Source organism: Nomascus leucogenys, chromosome 6, assembly GCF_006542625.1.
Source record: "Nomascus leucogenys isolate Asia chromosome 6, Asia_NLE_v1, whole genome shotgun sequence".
NCBI lineage: Eukaryota > Metazoa > Chordata > Mammalia > Primates > Hylobatidae > Nomascus > Nomascus leucogenys.
In genome coordinates this window covers 108,999,655-109,020,231 of record NC_044386.1, presented here as the reverse complement: position 1 = coordinate 109,020,231, position 20,577 = coordinate 108,999,655, and the positions used below count along the sequence as shown (strand labels likewise).

Below are 20,577 nucleotides of genomic sequence, written 5' to 3'. Positions count from 1 at the left end.
TTCCCTGAAACGTGAGGGCCGAAATGAGGTACAGGACGCTCCTGGAAAACTGCATAAACTTTAATTAAAGTACGGATTCAGTTTCCAAGAGCCGTCCCTCCGCCCCAGCGGCTGCCCAGGCCTGCCTGTCTCCGCCACCTCGGTGGGCAGGGCTTCCGCTCGGCAGTCTTCTGACGGCGACAGCCCAGTGCCTTGGGCACTCGGCTCCTCTGGGAAAGGGGCTCTTTGTCTCCTGGATGGCCTCCAGCCCCGGGCCGCACCTAGGGTTCAGACCCGTCACCTAGCGAGAAACCCAGGCTAAGGCTTGATGAGCAGAAATGAGTACATGGCTGGCCTTGGCGCCTCTTCATCTTCTAGTCTTTTCCGATCCCCAGTTAATCTTAGGGTATTGAGGAATTCTTGGTGTCTGTATTTTGCCTTATACAAATGGGGTTCCTGGGCAGGGCTTTTCAAAGTGGAACTTGGTGGCAGTCTTTCATTTAGCAAAGATTGAATGCCCTTTGGAAACCTGGGGAAGTTCTCCAGGAGAGGTAGAGTGCTTCCCTCCTGCTTTTACCTGAACTGATTGATGTTGAGGAGTGCTCTGGAACGCTGCAGCACGGGTGCAGACGCAGGGCAGAGGGGAACCTTGGCTGCTCTGTGTTCAGAGTTTACCATGGAGGGCAAGGTGCATTCAGTCCATGAGTCAGATGCCACTCTTTCTGGTTGCAGAAAATAGCCCTGCTTCGGGGTTAAAGTGGGTGGCACTGATCCTGCCAGGACTCGGTTTATGGCTTCTAGCCTTCTGCTGGCTTGTCCTTCTGCAGTGGAAACATGGATGTCCCTGAGTTGGTATTCACAGAAGAGATTTGCTCACCTCTTTCCCAACTGTGGCCCAATTACCAACACAGAGGAAGAGCATCTCATGCTTCCCTCCACTGTCTTTCCCAACTGTATTGTAATTGGTATGGTATGTCTTCTTGTCCATGTTCCTATTACCTCTTGAGTGCTAGGACTGTATTTCTGCCATTTCTATCACCAGGGTCTAGTGTACAGAAAGGATTAAATAGGCCTGGTGTGGTGGCTCACACCTGTAATCCTAGCACTTTGGGAGGCTGAGTTGGGTGGATCAGGAGTTCAAGACCAGCCTGGGCTACATGGCAAAAACAAAAAATACAAAAGTTAGCTGAGCATGGTGGTGTGTGCCTATAGTCCCAGCTACTCAGGAGGCTGAGGCAGGAGAAGTACTTGAGCCCGTGAGTGGAGGTTGCAGTGAAGTGAGATCAAGCCATTGTACTTCAGCCTTGGTGACAGAGCGTGACCTTGCCTCAAAAAAAAAAAAAAAGGAGAAAATAAATGGGTACCCTAACTTCCCCATTCTTACACTGGTGGAAGTGCCATATTATATGTTAGGGGCATCCAAGCTCTGTGCTTGCTAGTGGGATTTACATAGGTCAAAATGACCAAAGCTAGTTTTGCATACTTACGGCTAGTGAGCCTGATTCTGGCATTGGAAAAATAGCGCCTCCCAGCTTTCTTCATTGACAATGAACAGGAGTAGATGGCTGCCGGCTCTCCTGTCCAGTTGAAGTTTTTGGGCTGCAGATGGCACCGGGGAACATGTGGGATTGCAGCATTCATGCTTGGCAGTGCCCCTAAGATCCTGGGGATTGATTCATGGGGCAGAACTGGATGCAGGAAATGAGGAGCGCCCTGCTCTGTGGCAGCCCCTCTTAGGAGCGCCAATAGGACCAGACTCATAGATTTCAGTTCTTGACTGCCCAGCCTGTCCTAACAAAATCTAGGCTAGAGGAGAAGAGCAGCCCCTTACCACATTTTTATGTAAGTTTGGATGGAGCGTTGGAAGAAGGAGGTAACTGAAAAAAAATCTCTTCTAGGCCGTGGCCACTATTTAACCAGATACTCCTCTGGGGTTCAACAAAAACAGAAGACCCAACAGCTAGCCCAGGGAATAGTGAAAGCGGCAGCTCTTTTGTTGGCCCAAATCTCTGTACTTATCTCCCATTAGAGCCAGGGCACTGGCGGTACTGGGGAGAAAATTATACAGAAGCCACTGAGGGTGGTGGCCTTGTTATTTGTCAGTCATGAGTGTGGGGTTATTTTGGGACAGGAATATAGAGAGCAAGTTTCTAGTAAATGAGAAGGTTTGGAGCTGCACTTTGCTGGATGTCATACCTAAAACAAAGGAGCTTGGGAACAGACACAAAAGGAATCAACAGACCCTCTCCCAAGGTCCAGCTAGCGCACTCTGCTTTCCCAGGCTCCACTGACAGATACCATCACACAAGCCTCCTTTGTTGAGACCACCACCATGACCTGGGATGACAGCCCTTGTTCCCTTTTCCTCTGGGAGACTTCACAGGGACCCTCACCTGACTCTCATGAAGTTTTTTCTGGCCCTGGGGGCCAGGGTGCTGCAGACGGGTGAGCTGCTCTACAATACCCAGGCTTCGGATGAGAGTCTCCCTTTGTAGCAGGGCCTTCATCCGCTCCAGCTCCTCCTCTTCCACAATTTCTTGAGGCCTCATGGTGTCCAGCTGTCCCGGCAGCAGCTACAAGGTACATGAGAGAGAAATGCAGGATCTCCAAGGATAAGTCCCAAACCATCGCCCAGGATGGCTGCAGGCCTCCTGCCCACTCTACCCTTATCCCTTCCCTGACCCAGGAAGGTTCCTTTTGCTGTCCATTCTCTCACTTCATCTTCCAAAGGATCAGATTCAATTTACTGATTAGGAATTCTTCTCTCTCTTGTGCATGGGGAGGAGAGGACAGCAGAGATTCATTCCCCTCTCTAGTTGTCCCAACCCATTTTCTTGCAGAAAGACAAGAGCTACAAAACCCCTGGCACCTCTTTCTCCCAGTTGCGGTTCCTGTAAGCCAAGCGGGTGGAAAGGCTCTGGAGCCCTGCCCTGGGTCGGCTTTTCTCCCCAGCTGATTCACCCTGGTTCTGGGCCTTGGCCTTTCGCCTCTTAGTACCCCAGGTCTCCTGCTGTTCCTGCTTAAGGCGGATCTCCTCTAGTTGCTGCCTGACAAGACACAGCAGCTTCAGACACTAGAGAAATGGTGTTGGGGAGAAGAGGGGTGAGGAAAAATGGGGATGAGGAAAGAGTAGGAAATTACAGTCTGTTCTTAGGACTGATGGGAGAGCAATGAGAGGGGAAGATAGGAAACCTACTAAACTGAAAAGAGTCACTAAGAGTCTGATAGGATTTATAGCTCCATTCCTCTTTGCTTGTGTCTGGCTTCCTCTTTCCATGCTGGGAAGCAGTGCAGCTTCAGGACTTGTCCCCACCTAGGTGTGCAGAGGAGAATGTCGGTCAAAGTACCTGGCACACTCCTCTCTGGCCTTGGAAGCAGCAGTCTCCTGGAAGAGGGAGCCATTGTGCTTGAAGAAGCGGGCATACTTTTCTGTGTCAGGCCCAGGGTAGATCCGCCGGTATTTTCCCAGGTGAGAATCCTCATATCGTTCCTGGTCCAGCATTGCCACATGGGATGACTCAGTTTTTTCTTTCCTGTGGAAAGCAAGCTCAGTGAGTCAGAGGAGGGCTGTGGGAATGTTCAGTAGGAAAAGGAAGACTGACTAAGGTTTGGAGACCCTCCTGCTGGCTTCTTGACCTCCCGGGCCCCTGCCCAAGTAGGGAAAGCTGCCAAGCCCATCTTTGGCCAGCGTCACATGTGGGTAGCCATGAAAATAGCCTTGACTTCCAGAAATCTGATTTTCTTTTCTTTTCTTTTTTGAGACAGGGTCTTGCACTGTTGCCCAGGCTGGAGTGCACTGGCGCAATCTCCGCTCACTGTAACCTCTGCCTCCCAGGTTTAAGCAGTTCTCCTGCCTCAGCCTCCCAAGTAGCTGGGATTACAGGCGTACACCACCATACCTGGCCAATTTTTGTATTTTTAGTAGAGACAGGGTTTCACCATGTTGGCAAGGCTGGACCTCAAGTGATCCACCCACCTCGGCCTCCCAAAGTGCTGGGATTATAAGCGTGAGCCACCGTACTCAGCCTGATTTTCATCTTAAGTGGAGAGGGGTCTACTCATAAGCTAGCAGTCCATTATCATAGTCTTTTAGGTTTGTGATTGTAAAAGTAACATATGTTTTGATATAAGCTTTCCATTTGAAAAAAAAAAAAAAAAAGTGGCCGGGCATGGTGGCTTATGCCTGTAATGCAAGCACTTTGGGAGGCCAAGGCGGGTGGATCACTTGAGGTTGGGAATTCGAGACCAGCCTGGCCAACATAGCAAAACTCTGTTTCTACTAAAAATACAAAAATTATCTGGGCATGGTGGCGTGTGCCTGTAGTCCCAGCTGCTTGGGAGGCTGAGGCAGGAAAATTTTTTGAACTCAGGAGGTGGAAGTTGCAGTGAGCCAAGATCGCGGCACTGCACTCCAGCCTAGATGACAGAGTGAGACTAGTCTCAAAAAAAAAAAAAAAAAGAAAAAAGTAATATGTGTTCATTACAGAAAATTTAGAAGAGCATAAAGAAGATAAAGCCTCCCATAATCTTACTCTGCAATTAGCATGTTGATTATGAGCATGGATCTAAGGCAGGACCTCTTGACTTTGAATCCTGGCTCTGCCACTCACTAGCTTGTGCGTGCATGCGTGCGTCCTTCCTTCCTTCCTCCCTTTTTTTTTTTTTTTTTTTTTTTTTTTTTTTTTTTTTGAGACAGAGTCCTGCTCTGTCACCCAGGCTGGAGTGCAGTGGCACAGTCTCAGCTCACTGCAACCTCCGCCTCCCGGGTTCAAGTGATTCTCCTGCCTCAGCCTTCTGAGTAGCTGGTACTACAGGCATGCACCACCACGCCCAGCTAATTTTTGTATTTTTAGTAGAGATGGGGTTTCACCATGTTGGCCAGGATGGTCTCGATCTCTTGACCTCCTGATCCGCCCGCCTCGGCCTCCTAAAGGGCTGAGATTACAGGTCTGAGTCACTGTGCCTGGCTGCTTGCTTGCTTTCTTCAAATGAAAATGAAATAATACAACAATATTTTTATTTTATTTTTTAATTTAATTTTTTGAAACAAGGTCTCACTCTATCGCCCAGGCTGGAGTGCAGTGATGCAGTCTCAGTTCGCTATCACCTCAGCCTCCCAGGCTCAAGCCATCCTCCCACCTCAGCCTCCTGAGTAGCTGGGACCATAGGCACACACCACCACGCCTGGCTAATTTTTGTATTTTTTGTAGAGACAGGGTTTTGCATGTTGCCCAGGCTGGTCTCAAACTCGTGAGCTCAAGGGATCCACCCGCCTCGGCCTCCCAAAGTGCTGGGATTACAGGCGTGAGCCACCACACCTGGCCACAACATTTTTAAATGGCTGCCTAGTACTCTAGTGTATGATTGTATCTTGTTTATTTAGTCCAGTACTGTTCAATCATTTTTCCTTATTGAAAGACACATTTCATGACCCTCAGGTACACAGTCCAGTCTTGTAGGAATAGCCAGTATATTACAGTTCTACTTCACTTCCATTCATCATGCAGACACCTGAGTGCTTACGGTGTCCCAGGTCCTGTGGCTCTCATGGGGAATCAAACACACATTGCCCCTGCATATTGGAATGCAAGTGGGAAGAGCAATGTGATCATAGTGATAACTGTACATCTACTCAAATTCATTTGTATGTATCATTAACAAATTACAATTTTAGTATCGGTAACCAGTTACCATGTTTGTCACTCATTTTACAAAGAAAACAATGGGTGACCAACACGGATGTAAACGATTCTCTATTATTGAATGACTAAACTGTTTTCTGTGTTTCTTTATTACAAAGTTTCTCAGGAACTGGTTTCTAAAGGAGATTTGTTAGAAAAACAAACCAGCTAATCAAACCACAGAAAGCTCCTTATGTGCTAACATGAGAATGGCTCTAAAATACATTCCTAACCAGGGTGCAGACAGTGTGAAAGTTATGCCTCTGTCTGAGTAGGCAGGGAGAAAAATATTTTGTATAAATACATATATATTAAATGCTTACTATATACACATGATAGTAGGAATGTTGATTGGCTCCAGAGAGGAAAACTGAGTACCTGGAGGAGAAGGGGAGGAGGAAGACTATCCTCTGTATTTTTAAAATTTTGAACTTATCTATGATATATGATTTTTTTTTTTTTTGAGACAGGGTCTCACTCTGTTGCCCAGGCTGGAGTGCAGTGGTGCAAACATGGGTCACTGCAGCCTGGACCTCCTGGGCTCAAGTAATCCTCCCACCTCAGCCTCCTGAGTAGCTGGGAATACAGGCACGCCACCATGCCCAGCTAATTTTTTATTTTTTAATTATTATTCTTTTGTTTCTTTTTTGTGTTTTAGGGACAGAGTCTCACATGTTGCCCAGTCTGGTCTTGAACTCCAGGGCTCAAGCAATCCTCCTGCCTCGGCCTCCCAAAGTGCTGGGATTACAGATATGAGCCACCAAGCCTGGCCCTGTGATTTTTTTTAATGCAAATATGAACATATTATCTATGCAAAAAGTTGTTTTTGATAGCAAATCAGCCGCAGGCCACATTCTTCATCTAAAGGAGGACTTTTACTCTCAGGCATAATGAAGAACTAAACACATGGCAGACACCTAGCACACCTAGATTCTCTTGGCTGTTGGTAGCACTGGAAGAGCCGTTCCTTGACTCGCCGCTTATCCTCTTCCATCACCTTTCTTTTGTCACAGCCCCGGAGGTTGACAAGGGTCATAGCATCACAGAGAAGTGCATCCTTTACCTCTTGATCAAGGCGTGAGTCCGTGGTGAAGCTTGGAGAGTGGTTTACCTGCCAGGAGGAGTCATTATACACCCCTTTCCCAGACCACCTGAGCAGGTGGTGGCCTCTTGCAGGCATAACTAGAGGGTCTAAGATATTCCTGTCCCATGGCCTCAGCCAGGGAGGCTGGATGCTCTGGCTTCCAAGGCCACAAAACTCTGCCATAGAGATCTCCAATTCACAGACCAGTGAGAGCAAATCAGCTTGCCTGCCTCTCAGATAGTGTGTCCCTAAAGACTTACATTAGGGCACTGGGGATCCCAAACCTGCATTCCTATGGTAGAGGCCAAAAACCACCAAGATTTGACTCAGCAGGTCAAAAGGGTAGAGATCTTATGCCTTCTGCTGATTCCCGCTCACCCCAGGGCTTTCACTCTCCCATTCTGTGTTCCACCACCTGAGTATACCCCTGTCCCAGGTGTCCTATTCAAGGAGGCCTCTGGACCTTGGTTTTGCAAAGCCTAGGAGATAATCCTCACCTCTAGCAGCCAGGGCTTCAACTTGTGGTCCAGCAAGATGTCAAAACCAAGGATCTCAAAACAGGCGCATGTACCTCCATTCAGATACTGGGGAAAACAGGTTCGGTAGTTGTGGCGTAGAACAGAATGGGCTGAGATGATGGTTTTGATGATGATGTCCTCGATGTCCCCCCACAGCTCTCCAGGGTTGTAGCTGTGCTCTTGCAGCCAGATGTTGAGTGTTGACAGCTTCCTGCGAGGCCCAGTGCTCAGAGGAAGGCCAGTTTCTAGGCCACTGGGGCCAGGCTGTAGGCAGGACACTCCCTCACACTAACGCTAATTGCATGCCCGGGCTTTGAAGGGCTGCTAGCAGTTTGGAGCAGGGACTAGTTATCAGGGTGGGGTTTGGGGCTGCACTTAGAGCTCCAAAGTGCAGGCACAGGACAGGGTCTATAAAGGCTGAGTTTCCCTGGGCAATTAGCCTCCCAAGAGCCAGCTCGGTTTCATGGGCTACTGGGACTATGGGGCTAAGGGGCAGAGGAAACAGGAAAAAACAGAGTAGGGAGTACCTCTTACTGCCCACAGCGCCATCCCGGACAAAATTCTCATTGTGTTTGTTGATAGCATAGTTGGTCAGGTGCATGCAGACATTGTCCTGTGGAGAGAGTGGCCCTGTGGTCTCAGACTGTCTGCATGCGGCCGTCCTCTCCAGCCCTTCATTACCTTGTTGCTCCTCACCCCTCCCAAGGATCTCTTGTCTCCTGTCTCTCTCCACCAGAGGACTGCTATTCTGGATGATCTTGGGGAAGAGGGTGTGCTGGGCTCCTCCGGGTGCTTTTCTCATTCACCACCTACCAACCACCTGCCTCCCAGCTAGATGCTGCAGCTCTTGCTGGCTTCATTCCTTGTTCTTTGGTAACAATGACAAACCTGTCTACCATGTTTCTCTAGAGAACCTCAGCACTCATGGCAGTGGGAAAGAAGAGTGCTTCCCAGTCCGCTTACCAGGTTGTTATGGCTGGGCTCCACATAGGGCGTGGTGGCAAAACGGGCTAGGCCCTCCTCATATATGAAGATCCGGAGAGGGTCACAGGATGTGATCAGGATGTAGATTCGCATATCAAACTTGAAGCCATCAATGAGGAAGGGCTGGGAGCATGCAAACCCATGAGGGAATAATAACACTTTTGAAGTGCCTACTATGTGCTGTTGTAAGTGCTTCACATACACAGCTCATTGAATTTCCACAATAACCATGTAAAGTAGTTACTGTTATTACTCCCACTTAATAAATGAGGAGAGGCCAGGCATGGTGGCTCATGCCTGTAATCCCAACGCTTTGAGAGGCCAAGGAGGGTGGATCACGAGGTCAGGAGTTCAAGACCAGCCTGGCCAAGATGGTGAAACCCCACCTCTACTAAAAATACAAAAATTAACTGGGCGTGGTAGCGGGCGCGTGTGATCTCAGCTACTCAGGAGGCTGAGGCAGAGAACTGCTTGAACCTGGGAGGTGGAGGTTGCAGTGAGCCGAGATCACTCCACAGCACTCCAGCCTGGGCAACGCAGTGAGACTCCATCGAAAGAAAGAGAGAGAGAGGGAGAGAAAGGGAAAGGAAGGAAAGGAAAGGAAAGGAAAGGAAAGGAAGGAGGGAAGGAAGGAAAGGGAGAAAGAAGGAAGGAAAGAAAGGAAGAAAGAGGGAGACAGAGGCACAGAGAGAGGGTAAGAAACTTGCCCAAGGTCACATATCTGGGAAGTGGAAAGCTGAGATTCAACCCCAGGCGGCTGGTTCTGAACCATGGCTGGATACTGCCTCCAGGAAAACGGGGCTAGTGGGAAGGGTAGAAGCCTAAGACCAGCTTCCTCCCTGGTTTTGGGAGAGATGAGGCAGCCCAGTGCTGGGGATTGGGGAAGGCTGGTGGTCCTGAGGCATCCTTCACCTTGGAGATGTATTGCTGGCAGATCATATGCTCTCCTGGCTTGATCTCCCGGGGATTTCGGGTAATGAAGATGCCACGTCCCTGACAGCCACTGTCTGGCTTGCAGATATACGTGCGGGCTTTTCGCTGACGACCATAGGACTGGAAGTCCCCGTAGCTATGTGCAGAGAGGGCCTGGTCAAAAGGTTTCTGTGCATCATGGCTTTCCTGGGGCCCCATGGAGCTCTTCCTGCTATCTAGTCCATGCTCTTCCTGGAGCACTCAGTCTCAGACCCTCTTTTCTTTGACCAGCTGAAACTTTCTCGTTCCACTTCCATCCCTCTGAGACATTCCTAGGTCACAAGACCAAGCCTGGAGGGAACTCTGAGAGCAACCCTTTTCCTCCCCCTGGTATCTCAGCATGGGAAGCCAGACCCACTCACTCTGCGGGGAGGCACCAGGTGCGGGGGAAGATGTTGTACTCAGAGGGATAGAGTTTGTACATGCGGTTGAGGTTCCGAGCCAGCAGATCTTTGCGGCAGATTTCTGTCATGCCAGGGAAGTGGTTGATTTTCTGAAACACAGCCAGTTAGTATGAGCTCCCAGAGTAAGTGGCATTTCCTAGCACCTGGGCATCCCAGGAAGCAGTGGAGGAGGATTGGGAAGGTTAAGGGAGAAGTCACAGTGGAGGTAAGCACTGCACCAAGGACCCCAAGCGCAAAAATAGGAAGATTCCTTAAGGCAGGTGAGAAAACCCTCTGTGACTCCTACCGAACACACACATCCACACTGAGCTCAGCAAATGAGGGGCGGTGAGAAAGGATGTACCTAGCCAAGACTGTGGCTTCCACAGTTCACCTTCTAACATCCCTCACCAGGCCTAGTCCTCTAACAATAACTAATGCATGATAGCACAAAGCAGACAATGAGACGAAAGCATTCCCCAAAAGACACAAAAGATAAAATGAAACTAAGAACCACCCCCAAGGAATGTGATACCATGACACCCACAGAGGGCATGGCATCGCCCTGGTGCCTGCCAGAAACCCCTGGCTTCTCTGTCCTGCCGGATGGGTGGCAGCATCTGGGATGCCACCAAGTAAAGAACAAATAATGAGATAGGATGTGCCCACCAGACACTTCCTTCAGGTAATTCCAGAGACCCAGGAAGAGAATCTTTCCATTGGAAAAGAATACCCTGGGGATGGTCTTTCCTGTCTGCACAGGGGGACAGCCACAAAGAGTATGCTAAGTGCTCTCCACTGGGTTTCCCAATCACTGGCTGCCGTCACTGTATGAACTTAGTATTTCTGACCCTCCATGTCCTAACCAAGGGGTATCTGCTGCTCAGGGCTGTTCTTGAGGATTTAATGGGGTAATAATATAAAAGCACTTAACACGGAGTCTGTTGTGCCGTAAGCCCTCAATAAATGCTGCTAATTTATTGTTATCCTCATCCTTTTTTTTTCCCCCTTCCCTGAGACAGGGTCTCCCTGTGTCGCCCAGGCTGGAGTGCAGTGGTATGATCTCAGCTCACTGCAGCCTCTGCCTCCCGGGCTCAAGGGATCCTCCTGCCTCAGCCTCCCAAGTAGCTGGGACTAAAGGCATGCACCACCACGCCTGGCTAATTTTTTTTTCTTTTTGTATTTTTGGTAGAGATAGGGTTTTGCCTGTTGCCCAGGCTGGTCTCAAAGTCCTGAGTTCAAGCAATCTGCCCGCCTTGGCTTCCCAAAGGGATTTCAGGCATGAGCCACTGTGCTCAGCCTGCAGTCCTCATTTTACAAATGCCCCTCCTTTGGAGCTTCTTTTTTTTTTTTTTTTTTTTTTAGATGGAGTCTCGCTCTGTCACCCAGGCTGGAGTGCAATGATGCGATCTTGGCTCACTGCAGCCTCCGCCTCCCTGGTTCAAGTGATTCTCCTGCCTCAGCCTCCTAAGTAGCTGGAATTACAAGTGTGTGCCACCACGCCTGGTTAATTTTTGTATTTTTAGTACAGATGGGGTTTTACCCTGTTGGTCAGGCTGGTCTTGAACTCCTGACATTGTGATCCGCCCACCTCGGCCTCCCAAAGTGTTGGGACTACAAGTGTGAGCCACTGTGCCCAGCATTTTTTTTTTTTTTTTAAAACAGGGTCTCACTCTGTCACCCAGGCTGGAGTGTAGTGGCATGATCTCTGCTCACTGCAACCTCCGCCTCCTGGGTTCAAGCGAACTCCTGACCTGAAGTGATCCACCCACCTTGGCCTCCCAAAGTGATGGGATTACAGGTGTGAGCCACCACACCCAACCTCCTCTGGAGCTTCTTGAGAACTTCTAGCACTTGCTTTCTCTCTTGGGCACCTCTCCCAAGACTAGTTGTGGGACAGGTTTTAATTTCCTCAACTTCCTGCCTGGCTTCCCCAAAGAATAAGCCTGCAGACTCTTTTAAATTATTTTATTGCTGATCACCACAAATGCCCAATTAGAGGATAATAAAAATGTCACAAGGCAGTTCTATTCTTGTGGACCCCGGTGGATCATTCCTGAATTTCTTGCCACCAGGCAGGACCCCGCAGTCTCCTAATGGATGTGGAATGCTAAGCTAAGTTGCTTAGAAGGCTGGATCATTCAACTGGCCCTGCTGTTAGCTCTGAAGCTGCCTCCCAGTATTCTCCCTAAGATGGGCTCACCCACCCTGGAGAGGGCCAGCTACACACAGATGCCACCAAGCAAAGTGCAAATAATGAGATAGGATGTGCCCATCAGACACTTCCTTCGGGTAATTCCAGAAACCCAAGATCTCCAAGAGGAGATCTTTCCATTGGAAAAGAAGACCCTGGGGGTGGTCTTTCCTGTCTGCACAAGGGGACAGCCACAAAGAGTAAGAGTCTTGGGTGCCTGGGCAAGGAGGTGGAAATAGTCATTCTGGGGCCCTAGCCCCTGTCGGCTCTCAGGTCAGGAGATGGGTACCTGAAACCTCTTCATGTCCATGACTCGTTCCAGCGAGACAGCGCAGTCTGTCCAGTACAGAGTCCACTCTTCATCCTCCCCCACCTCCTTCAGGCCACACATGTGAGCTGCCCGACGCACTGCAGAGACAGGGAGATCAGTAGTGCCAGCATGGACAGGAGCAACAAGCCCTGGAACTGTGTAGCTGGGTCAGGTAAGGTATACACCTGACACGAGGGCAGGTTGAAGAGGGAGGTAGTTCTTGCCTCAGCCCTGTACTTTAGTTACCACATGACAATCTCAAGTTCTTAGGGGCCGTCAGGGCCCTTCCAAAATACCTAGCAGAGAAAACTAGAACCTGGTTTTTTGTTTGTTTGTTTGTTTGTTTGTTTTTCTGAGACGGAGTTTCGCCCTTGTTGTGGTGGAGTGCAGTGGCACGGTCTCGGCTCACTGCAACCTCCACCTCCCAGGTTCAAGCGATTCTCGTGCCTCAGCCTCCCCAATAGCTAGGACTACAGGCGCCCACCACCACACCTGGGTAATTTTTGTATTTTTAGTAGAGACGGGGTTTTACCATGTTGGCCAGTCTGGTCTCGAACTCCTGACTTCAGGAGATTCGCCTGCCTTGGCCTCCCAAAGTGTTGGGATTACAGGCATGAGCCACTGCGCCTGGCTGCTCCTGTCAGTCTTATCTCTCAATCAGGGATGTTTATGGCTTGGAGAGCTGCCTCTAGGTAGGGTTCACACTGGCACTTCACACTCCATACTTGTGTGGCTCCTTATAAAGATGCCAGAGGGAATATTAGGGGAAGGACCTAGCTGGAGATTTTTTTTTTTCTTAATTGTTGAAGTCTCTTCAAATCTTCCTTGAAAAAACTGTTTTAAGCTTGTCTCATCTCTGGTAAAATCTGGGAAGGGTCTGGCATGGTGGCTTCTGCCTGTTATCCTAGGCCTTTGAGAAGCTGAAGTGGGAGGATCTCTTGAGCCCAGGAGTTCAAGACCAGCCTGGGCAACATAGCAAGACTCTGTCTCTACAAAACATTTAAGAATTAGCTGGGCAGGCTGGGCACGGTGGCTCACGCCTGTAATCCCAGCACTTTGGAAGGCTGAGGTGGGTGGATCACCTGAGGTCAGGAGTTCAAGACCAGCCTGGCCAACATGGAGAAACCCCATCTACTAAAAGTACAAAATTAGCCAGATGTGGTGGCACATGCCTGTAATCCCAGCTATTTGGGAGGCTGAGGCAGGAGAATCGCTTGAACCTGGGAGGTGGAGGTTGCAGTGAGCCAAGATCACGCCATTGCATTCCAGCCTGGGCAACAAGAGCAAAACTTGGTCTCAAAAAAAAAAAAGAATTAGCTGAGCATAGTGGTGCAGGCCTGTAGTCCCAGCTACTGGGAAGCTCAGGTAGGAAGACGGCTTGAGCTCGGGAGTTCAAGGCTGCATTAAGCTATGATTGCAATACTGCACTCCAGCCTGGATGACAAAGCGAGACTCTGTCTCAAAAATAAATAAATAAAATCTGGGAAGGGTGGGGCAGTAGTGGCTCTTGGACTTTCTTTTTTTTTTTTTCTTGTTTACTGTGAAGATACCCTCCCTAACACTGAGACTACCTGGAACAGCAACATCTCAGCTTCCAGTGTCTGAGGCAGAGGACACCTAGGAAGCTCAGTACAGGTTATAGGCAAGCCTGCCAGGCCCCAGGGGCTGGAAGCCTGATCGGGGGTCCATTCCAGAGGAAGAACAGCAGCTGTAGGCACCCTGTTATGCACCACAGTGTGAGCGACAGGCTGGGTGCTTACCACTCTCATACTTGCAGTTGGTCAGGTTGATGGCCAGGGATCTGGAATAGAGGAATAGCATAAATCAGGCAGAGTGGGAGGGAAGGACAGGTACTCAGATGAAGAGACATCCAACAAATTCACAACACAATTCCTTTTCTCTAGAAGCCACTTAAAAGACAGACCAGGATGACATGAACAGGCTGGGATTCCAAAATGAGCCAGCCTAAATGGTTCTGAATTTTGTTTCTGTTGTATCAAAGGGTTAATGATGCTCCAGCATTTCTTGTCCTCTTTTGTAGGCTAAAGGGAAGATCTGAGATCCCAGCTCCTCCAAATGTTGAAGGGAGGCCAATGGGTGACCCCCTGGAGCTGGGCAGTTGAGGGGATCTAGGGAATAGTTACCTGCGTTTCCGCCTTCTCTTCCTCCTCCTAGCTTCTAAGTCGCCTGTGTCAACTGGGACTATGACTTTCTTCGGAATTTTTGTGGCCATAATGGGTGAGGGAACCCCATTTTTTAATGCCTTATAGTCAGCTTTTAGGAGGGCCTGCTGTGAAGAGTTAGAGGGGATGGTAGCTCCCTCTTTAACACAATTCTCAGATTCCTTTTCCTCAACATAGTCTTCCTCTGATTCGCTGGTCCTACAGGTACTCGGCTCCATTCTCTCAGATTCTGAGGGGTTGGGGGGTGGGAATGAAGTGCATATCAGACCTCAGACCTCCCTCAGGCCCTAGAGGGCCTGAAGGAATCCACCAGAACGACCTTCATGCTGTTATAAGGGAATGTTGCTGTCCCTTTAGGACAAAACAGTTTCACTGAGGAATGGGATGTGTCCAGGTAGGTGGAGGTGCATGGGGGTGGAAGATACCAGTGAGATGTGGATTCCCTGATGACAAGCCCCAATCATCCAGGATCACACTGGATCATACAACGCACAGGGGTGCCTTCAGGAGTTGGACACAGATGGTACGGGCCATGACCATGACCCTTTTGTTCCTGATTGGGAAAGAGGATGACTGTGAGTGCTGGGGGGACCTTCGCTTTAAAAGACAGCTGAATCGGCCAGGCGCGGTGGCTCATGCCTGTAATCCCAGCACGTTTGGAGGCTGAGGCAGGCAGATCACTTGAGGTCTGGAGTTGGAGACCAGCCTGGCTAGCATGGTGAAACCCCGCCTCTCCTAAAAATACAAAAATTAGCTGGGCGTGGTGGTGCGTTGCCTGTAATCCCAGCTACTCAGGAGGCTGAGGCAGGAGAATCACTTGAACCTGGGAGGTGGAGGTTGCAGTGAGCAGAGAGCACACCACTGCACTCCAGCCTGGGCGACAGAGCAAGAGTCTGTCTCTAAATAAATAAATAAATAAATAAAATAAAATAAAATAAAATACAGCTGAAGACTAAAAGCCCCCTACGCTGGCCCTTTCCCTCTCCCACGACTCATTTTCTGCACGTGTACACACTAGGGACAGGCACCCGATGGCTAAGACCCTTTGGGCTGTGACGGTGGAGACTGCCCACCCGTGGTTCCGAGGAGAGCTGAGGGGCTGCTGGGTCCGCCCCTAGCGGCCTGGGGCTGGACTCAGCTGGCCGCTCATGTCCCCTCTTCCCCCGGCTCCAGTTCTCCCTGGGCGTTTCTGGGCGTCCGGAACCGCCTCCTCGTTTCACAGGACTGGCTGTCCCCACGATCGCGAGGGGGAACCTGCTCCCCCGCAGGGGTTCACTCCTAGCCCCCGGCGGCCGTGGCGGCGGCTGCAGGGACAGCGTTTCCTTAAGCAGGCCCGAGGCCGCCGCCGTTGCCATGGACGCGAGGGCAGTTCCCATTGGAGAAGCGTTGTGGGGGCGGGGCTTTCCCGCAGCTACACCCACTTGGGCGCCGGCCGAGGCCACCTTGGGCGGGGGCGACAGCGTTTGCCCTTTGGAGCTGGCTGGCCTCGAGGCCAGATTCCTCCGGTGCATCATGGGACTTGCAGCCCTCCCGCTTCGAAGCCAGTTCTCACCGCACTCCCATCTTTCCCTAAACCCCGGGCCAAGGAATTTGGCCAAGCATATGATCAGGACAAATACCTGTTTGCCTTTCCTCAATTCTTTTTTTTTTTTGAGACGGGGTCTTGCCGTGTCACCCAGGCTGGAGTGCAGTGGAATGCACCATCATAGCTCACTGCAGCCTGGACCTCCTGGGCTTAAGCAATCCTCCTGCCTCAGCCTCCCAGTAGCTGTGACTACAGGAGCGCGCCACCACGCCGGGCTCAATTCTTTAGTAACTCTTAGTTAGCAAAGCCTGTGCATTCAAGAGTGACAGCCATGGTAAGGCCACGCGCCTTTCAAGGCTTTCCCTCTGGTGGACTGAGACAGCTCCCCTAAGGAATAACCAAACCGCCTTACCACAGTGCTCCTTCACTGTCACCTTCTCTTCCTGACATCCACCCACTTTGATTTCTGCTCACCACCTCCACCCAACTCGGCTCAACTTGTCACCCTTAAATTATACTGTGTGGCTAAATCTAGAGAACACTTAAAATTTTTCCATCCTTTTAAAAAGACATGGACTTTTCTTTTTTTTTTTTTTTTTTTTGAGACAGGGTCTTGCTTTGTAGCCCAGGCTGGAGTGCAGTGGTGTGATCGCAGCTCACTGCAACTTTACTTAGCCTCCCAGGCTCAAGCAATCCTCCCACTTCAGCCTCCCAAGTAGCTGGGGCTACAGGTGTGCACCACCATGCCCAGCTAATTTTTGTATTTTTTGTAGAGACGGGGTTTTGCCATGTTGGTCAGGCTGATCTTGAACTCCTGGCCTCAAGTGACCTGCCCACCTTGGCTTCCCAAAGTGGTGGGATTACAGGTGTGAACCACTGCTCCTGGCCTAAAAAGGCATGGACATTCTCTAATTTATAGACTGTTTTTGTTGTTGTTAATTGTCTATAAACTATTTCTTTACCCACATATTCATGTTTCATAGTTCAGGAACATAGGTTAGTGATAAACTTCTGTGTAATTCAACCCAAAGAAACTTTATATTCCAAAATCACTTTGCACTTTGAAAGATACCAGCCTTCCTCATCTCTTCAAAATCTTTCATAGAATCAGCCAGGCTAGGTGGCAGGCCCTGTAGTCCCAGCTACTAGGAAGACTGAGGTGGGAGGATCTCTTGAGCGTGGGAGTTAAGAGGATGCAGTGAGCTATGATTATGCCACTGCACTCCAGCTTGGGTGACAGAGTGAGAACTCATATTTAAAAAAACAAATATCTGGCCGGGTGTGATGGCTCACACCTGTAATCCCAGCACTTTGGGAGGCCGAGGTGGGCGGATCACCAGGTCAGGAGATCAAGACCATCCTGGCTAACACGGTGAAACCCCTCTCTACTAAAAAAAAAAAAAAAAAAAAAAAAATTAGCCAGGCGTGGTGGCGGGCACCTATAGTCCCAGCTACTTGGGAGGCTGAGGCAGGAGCATGGTGTGAACCAGGAGCTTGCAGCGAACGGAGATCGTGCCACTGCACTCCAGCCTGGGCGACAGAGGGAGACTCTGTCTCATAAAAAACAAGCAAACAAAAAAAATCTTTGATGGAATTATAATTACTCTAGAAATCTGCATATGCCTTCTTTCCTGGTTCAGCCACAGCAAATGTATAGAGGGCTACAACCCTCTATACAGGGATACAGCAATGTGAAACCAGAGGTCATGCATCTGAGGTTTCATCAAAACACTGGAAGCCAAGGTAGTTATTATCCTTGATAGGTATGTCAACCTCAACACCAATGTCCTTCCTAGCTGATGGAGAAATGGGCTGCCCGATTCACAGACTTCTTGATCTTTCTTCAGCATATGATACTCTCATATGAAACTCTCCTCCTGGCTAGGTGTGGTAGCCTACATCTGTAATCCCAGCACTTTGGAAAGCTGAGGCAGGAGGATCACTGGAGGCCAGGAGTTTGAGACCAGGCTGGGCAATACAGCGAGACTCCATCTCTTAAAAAAAGAAAAGAAAAGAAAAGGCCGGTGACTCACAGCTGTAATCCCAGCACTTTGGGAGGCTGAGGCAGGTGGATCACGAGGTCAGGAGTTTGAGACCAGCCTGGCCAATATGGTGAAACCCCGTCTCTACTAAAAATACAAAAATTAGCTGGGCGTGGTGGTGCGTGCCTGTAGTCTCAGCTATTCAGGAGGCCTAGGCAGGAAAATTGCTTGAACCTGGGATACAGAGGTTACAGTGAGCCGAGACTGTGCCACTGCACTCCAGCCTGGATGACAGAGTGAGACTCTGTCTCAAAAGAAAAGAAAAAGGAAAGAAAGAAATGGTCCTCCTGGAAATGTTCTGTAGTCCCTTGACTTCCAGGACACTCATTGCATCAACAAACAATTTAGTGTTCTAGGGACTGTTCTAGGACCTGGACCATCATTTCTTGCCGGAATCACCACAATTCAGCAATTTTTTTTTTTTTTTTTTTTTTGAGACAGTCTCACTCTGTTGCCCAGGCTGGAGTGCAATGGCTCAATCTCGGCTCACTGCATCCTCTGCTTCCCAGGTTCAAGTGTTTCTCTTGCCTCAGCCTCCTGAGTAGCTGGGGTTACAGGTGTCTGCCACCATGCCGGGCTAATTTTTGTATTTTTAGTAGAGACGGGGTTTCACCATGTTGGTCAGGCTGTTCTCAAACCCTTGACTTCAGGTGATCCACCTGCCTTGGTCTCCCAAAGTGCTGGGATTACAGGCGTGAGCTACCGCACCTGGCCTCAGCAGTCTGTTAATTGGATTCCCTGATTCTATTCTTCACTCCCTCCATCCTCCCCATTACAGCATAAGTATTCTTCCTCAAATGCAAAGCTGTTACTCCACATTAAGTATTCTTCAAGGTTTCCCATTAGATCAAGTCTAAACCCTCTTAGTACATGAGGCCCTGCATGGAGAGTTCTGATTATTATTTTTTTTTGTTTGTTTTTTTTTTTTGAGACAGAGTCTCACCCTGTCACCTAGGCTGGAGTGCGATGGCACGATCTTGGCTCATTGCAAACTCTGCCTCCTGGGTTGAAGCGATTCTTCTGCCTCAGCCTCCTGAGTGGCTAGGATTACAGGCGCATGCCACCATGCCTGGTTAATTTTTGTATTTTTGTAGAGACTGGGTTTCACCATGTTGGTCAGGCTGGTCTTGAATTCCTGACCTCCGGTGATCTGCCCGCCTCGGCCTCCCAAAGTGCTGGGATTACAGGAGTGTGCCACTGTGCCTGGCCTCTGCATGAAGAGTTAAGCAAAAACGTGGGGAGGTCCCGGGCTGGGTCAGCACTTCCTACCACACTCAAGGCCCAGGGCTCAGAGTACAAAGGGCCCCCTACATGTTTCCTACTCAGTAGAAAAAGCTGCAGTCCAAATCCCCTTCTTGAAGATTCACAAAGCATATAAATGGCTGAGAAATACTACCAGAAAGAAAACCCATTTTACTTTCCCCTTTTCATATGGAGAAACATATTTGAGTCAGGGAAGCCTTTCCTCTAAACATCAGTCCTAGGGAGAAACTGGGAAGATCCTGATATTTGGCTTATCATTTTTGACGCAAAATCCACTTTGCTGTAATGGTCACCCGAACTCCCTTCAGAGAGCAAGCAAGCAAAATTAAGTGTGATACTGGAGCTTATGCATGCAAAAGCTTGCAAAAAGTACTAAGGAAAAATTACTGCTGTTTACCAAAAATATGAGGGTGGTCAACATTTTCTGAAAGAATGTTAAACTGCTTTTTCTTTTCTTTCTTTTTTTTTTTTTTGAGACAAAGTCTCTCTCTGCCGCCCAGGCTGGAGTGCAGTGGCGCAATCTCGGCTCACTGCCACCTCTGCCTCCCGGGTCCAAGCGATTCTCCTGCCTCAGCCTCCTGAGTAGCTGGGATTATAGATGTGTGCCACCACACCCAGCTAATTTTTGTATTTTTAGTAGAGACGGGGTTTCACTATGTTGGCCAGGCTGGTCTTGAACTCCTGACCTTGTGATCCACCTGCCTCCCAAACTGCTGGGATTACAGGCTTGAGCCACCACGCCCGGCCTAAACTGTTTTTCTTATAAAATGGGTTATGGATGCATATTCTGCTTTATCACAGGGAGACTTTGTAACATCATTTGGGATGTAAAACCTCTAATGAAAACTTGAAACTAAGGCTTTATACAGGCCTGGATATAGGGAGCCAACGACCTGAAGGCCTAAGCCAGGGCTAGGACCCACATTTTGGGAGGCAGAGAAATCAAAACCCCTCCTGGGTGAGCCCACTCAGCCAGCATCCAGAACCCACCTGTGTGAGCCCCCTTTCACCCTTACACTGTGAACAGGGACTCTCATTCCTTCAGGATGTTTGAGGAAGGAGTGGTGGCGGTGATAATCTCTGTTGAGAGCTAGACCCAAGACTTTATTTTTTTTGAGACTGAGTCTTGCACTATCACCCAGGCTGGACTACAGTCACGCAATCTCAGCTCACTGCAACCACCGCCTCCTGGGTTCAAGTGATTCTCCTGCCTCAGCCTCCCAAGTAGATGGGATTACAGGTGCCCGCCACAATGCCCGGCTAATTTTTGTATTTTTAGTAGAGATGGGGTTTCACCATGTTGGCCAGGCTGGTCTCGAACTCCTGACTTCAAGTGATTTGCCTGCCTCGGCTTCCCAAAGTGCTAGGATTAAAGGTGTGAGCCACCGTGCCCAGCCAACCCAAGACTTCTTTTACTTCTGCTGTATAACAGTCAAGGGGGCTAAAAGGAAAATGAGAT

The 20,577-nt window shown here is 49.4% G+C and overlaps 1 protein-coding gene across 1 annotated transcript; it reads right to left on the bottom strand.

The window, feature by feature from the left end:
- Positions 1-42: 42 nt before the first annotated feature.
- On the bottom strand, positions 43-15,638 carry LOC100595172 (tubulin polyglutamylase TTLL13P). Its single transcript, XM_004093178.3, has 15 exons — positions 15,362-15,638; positions 14,250-14,517; positions 13,866-13,906; positions 12,085-12,203; positions 9,581-9,711; positions 9,159-9,315; positions 8,226-8,369; positions 7,790-7,875; positions 7,242-7,473; positions 6,587-6,771; positions 3,327-3,512; positions 2,849-3,026; positions 2,373-2,552; positions 1,467-1,770; positions 43-800 (listed from the first exon to the last, which is right to left on the bottom strand). The coding sequence occupies exons 2-15, from the start codon at positions 14,504-14,506 to the stop codon at positions 553-555; spliced, it is 2,448 nt and encodes an 815-aa protein (XP_004093226.3). The 5' UTR covers positions 14,507-14,517; positions 15,362-15,638; the 3' UTR covers positions 43-552.
- Between the last annotated feature and the right edge of the window lie 4,939 nt (positions 15,639-20,577).

Coding starts and splice junctions, on each gene's coding strand:
- LOC100595172 (XM_004093178.3), bottom strand. CDS start 14,506: ATGGAGCCGAGTACCTGTAGGACCAGCGAATCAGAGGAAGACTATGTT. Junction 1,771..2,372: donor AAAAACTTCATGAGAGTCAG/GTGAGGGTCCCT, acceptor AGATTTTGTTAG/GACAGGCTGGGCAGTCAAGA. Junction 801..1,466: donor CAGAATCAGGCTCACTAGCC/GTAAGTATGCAA, acceptor TTTCCACTGCAG/AAGGACAAGCCAGCAGAAGG.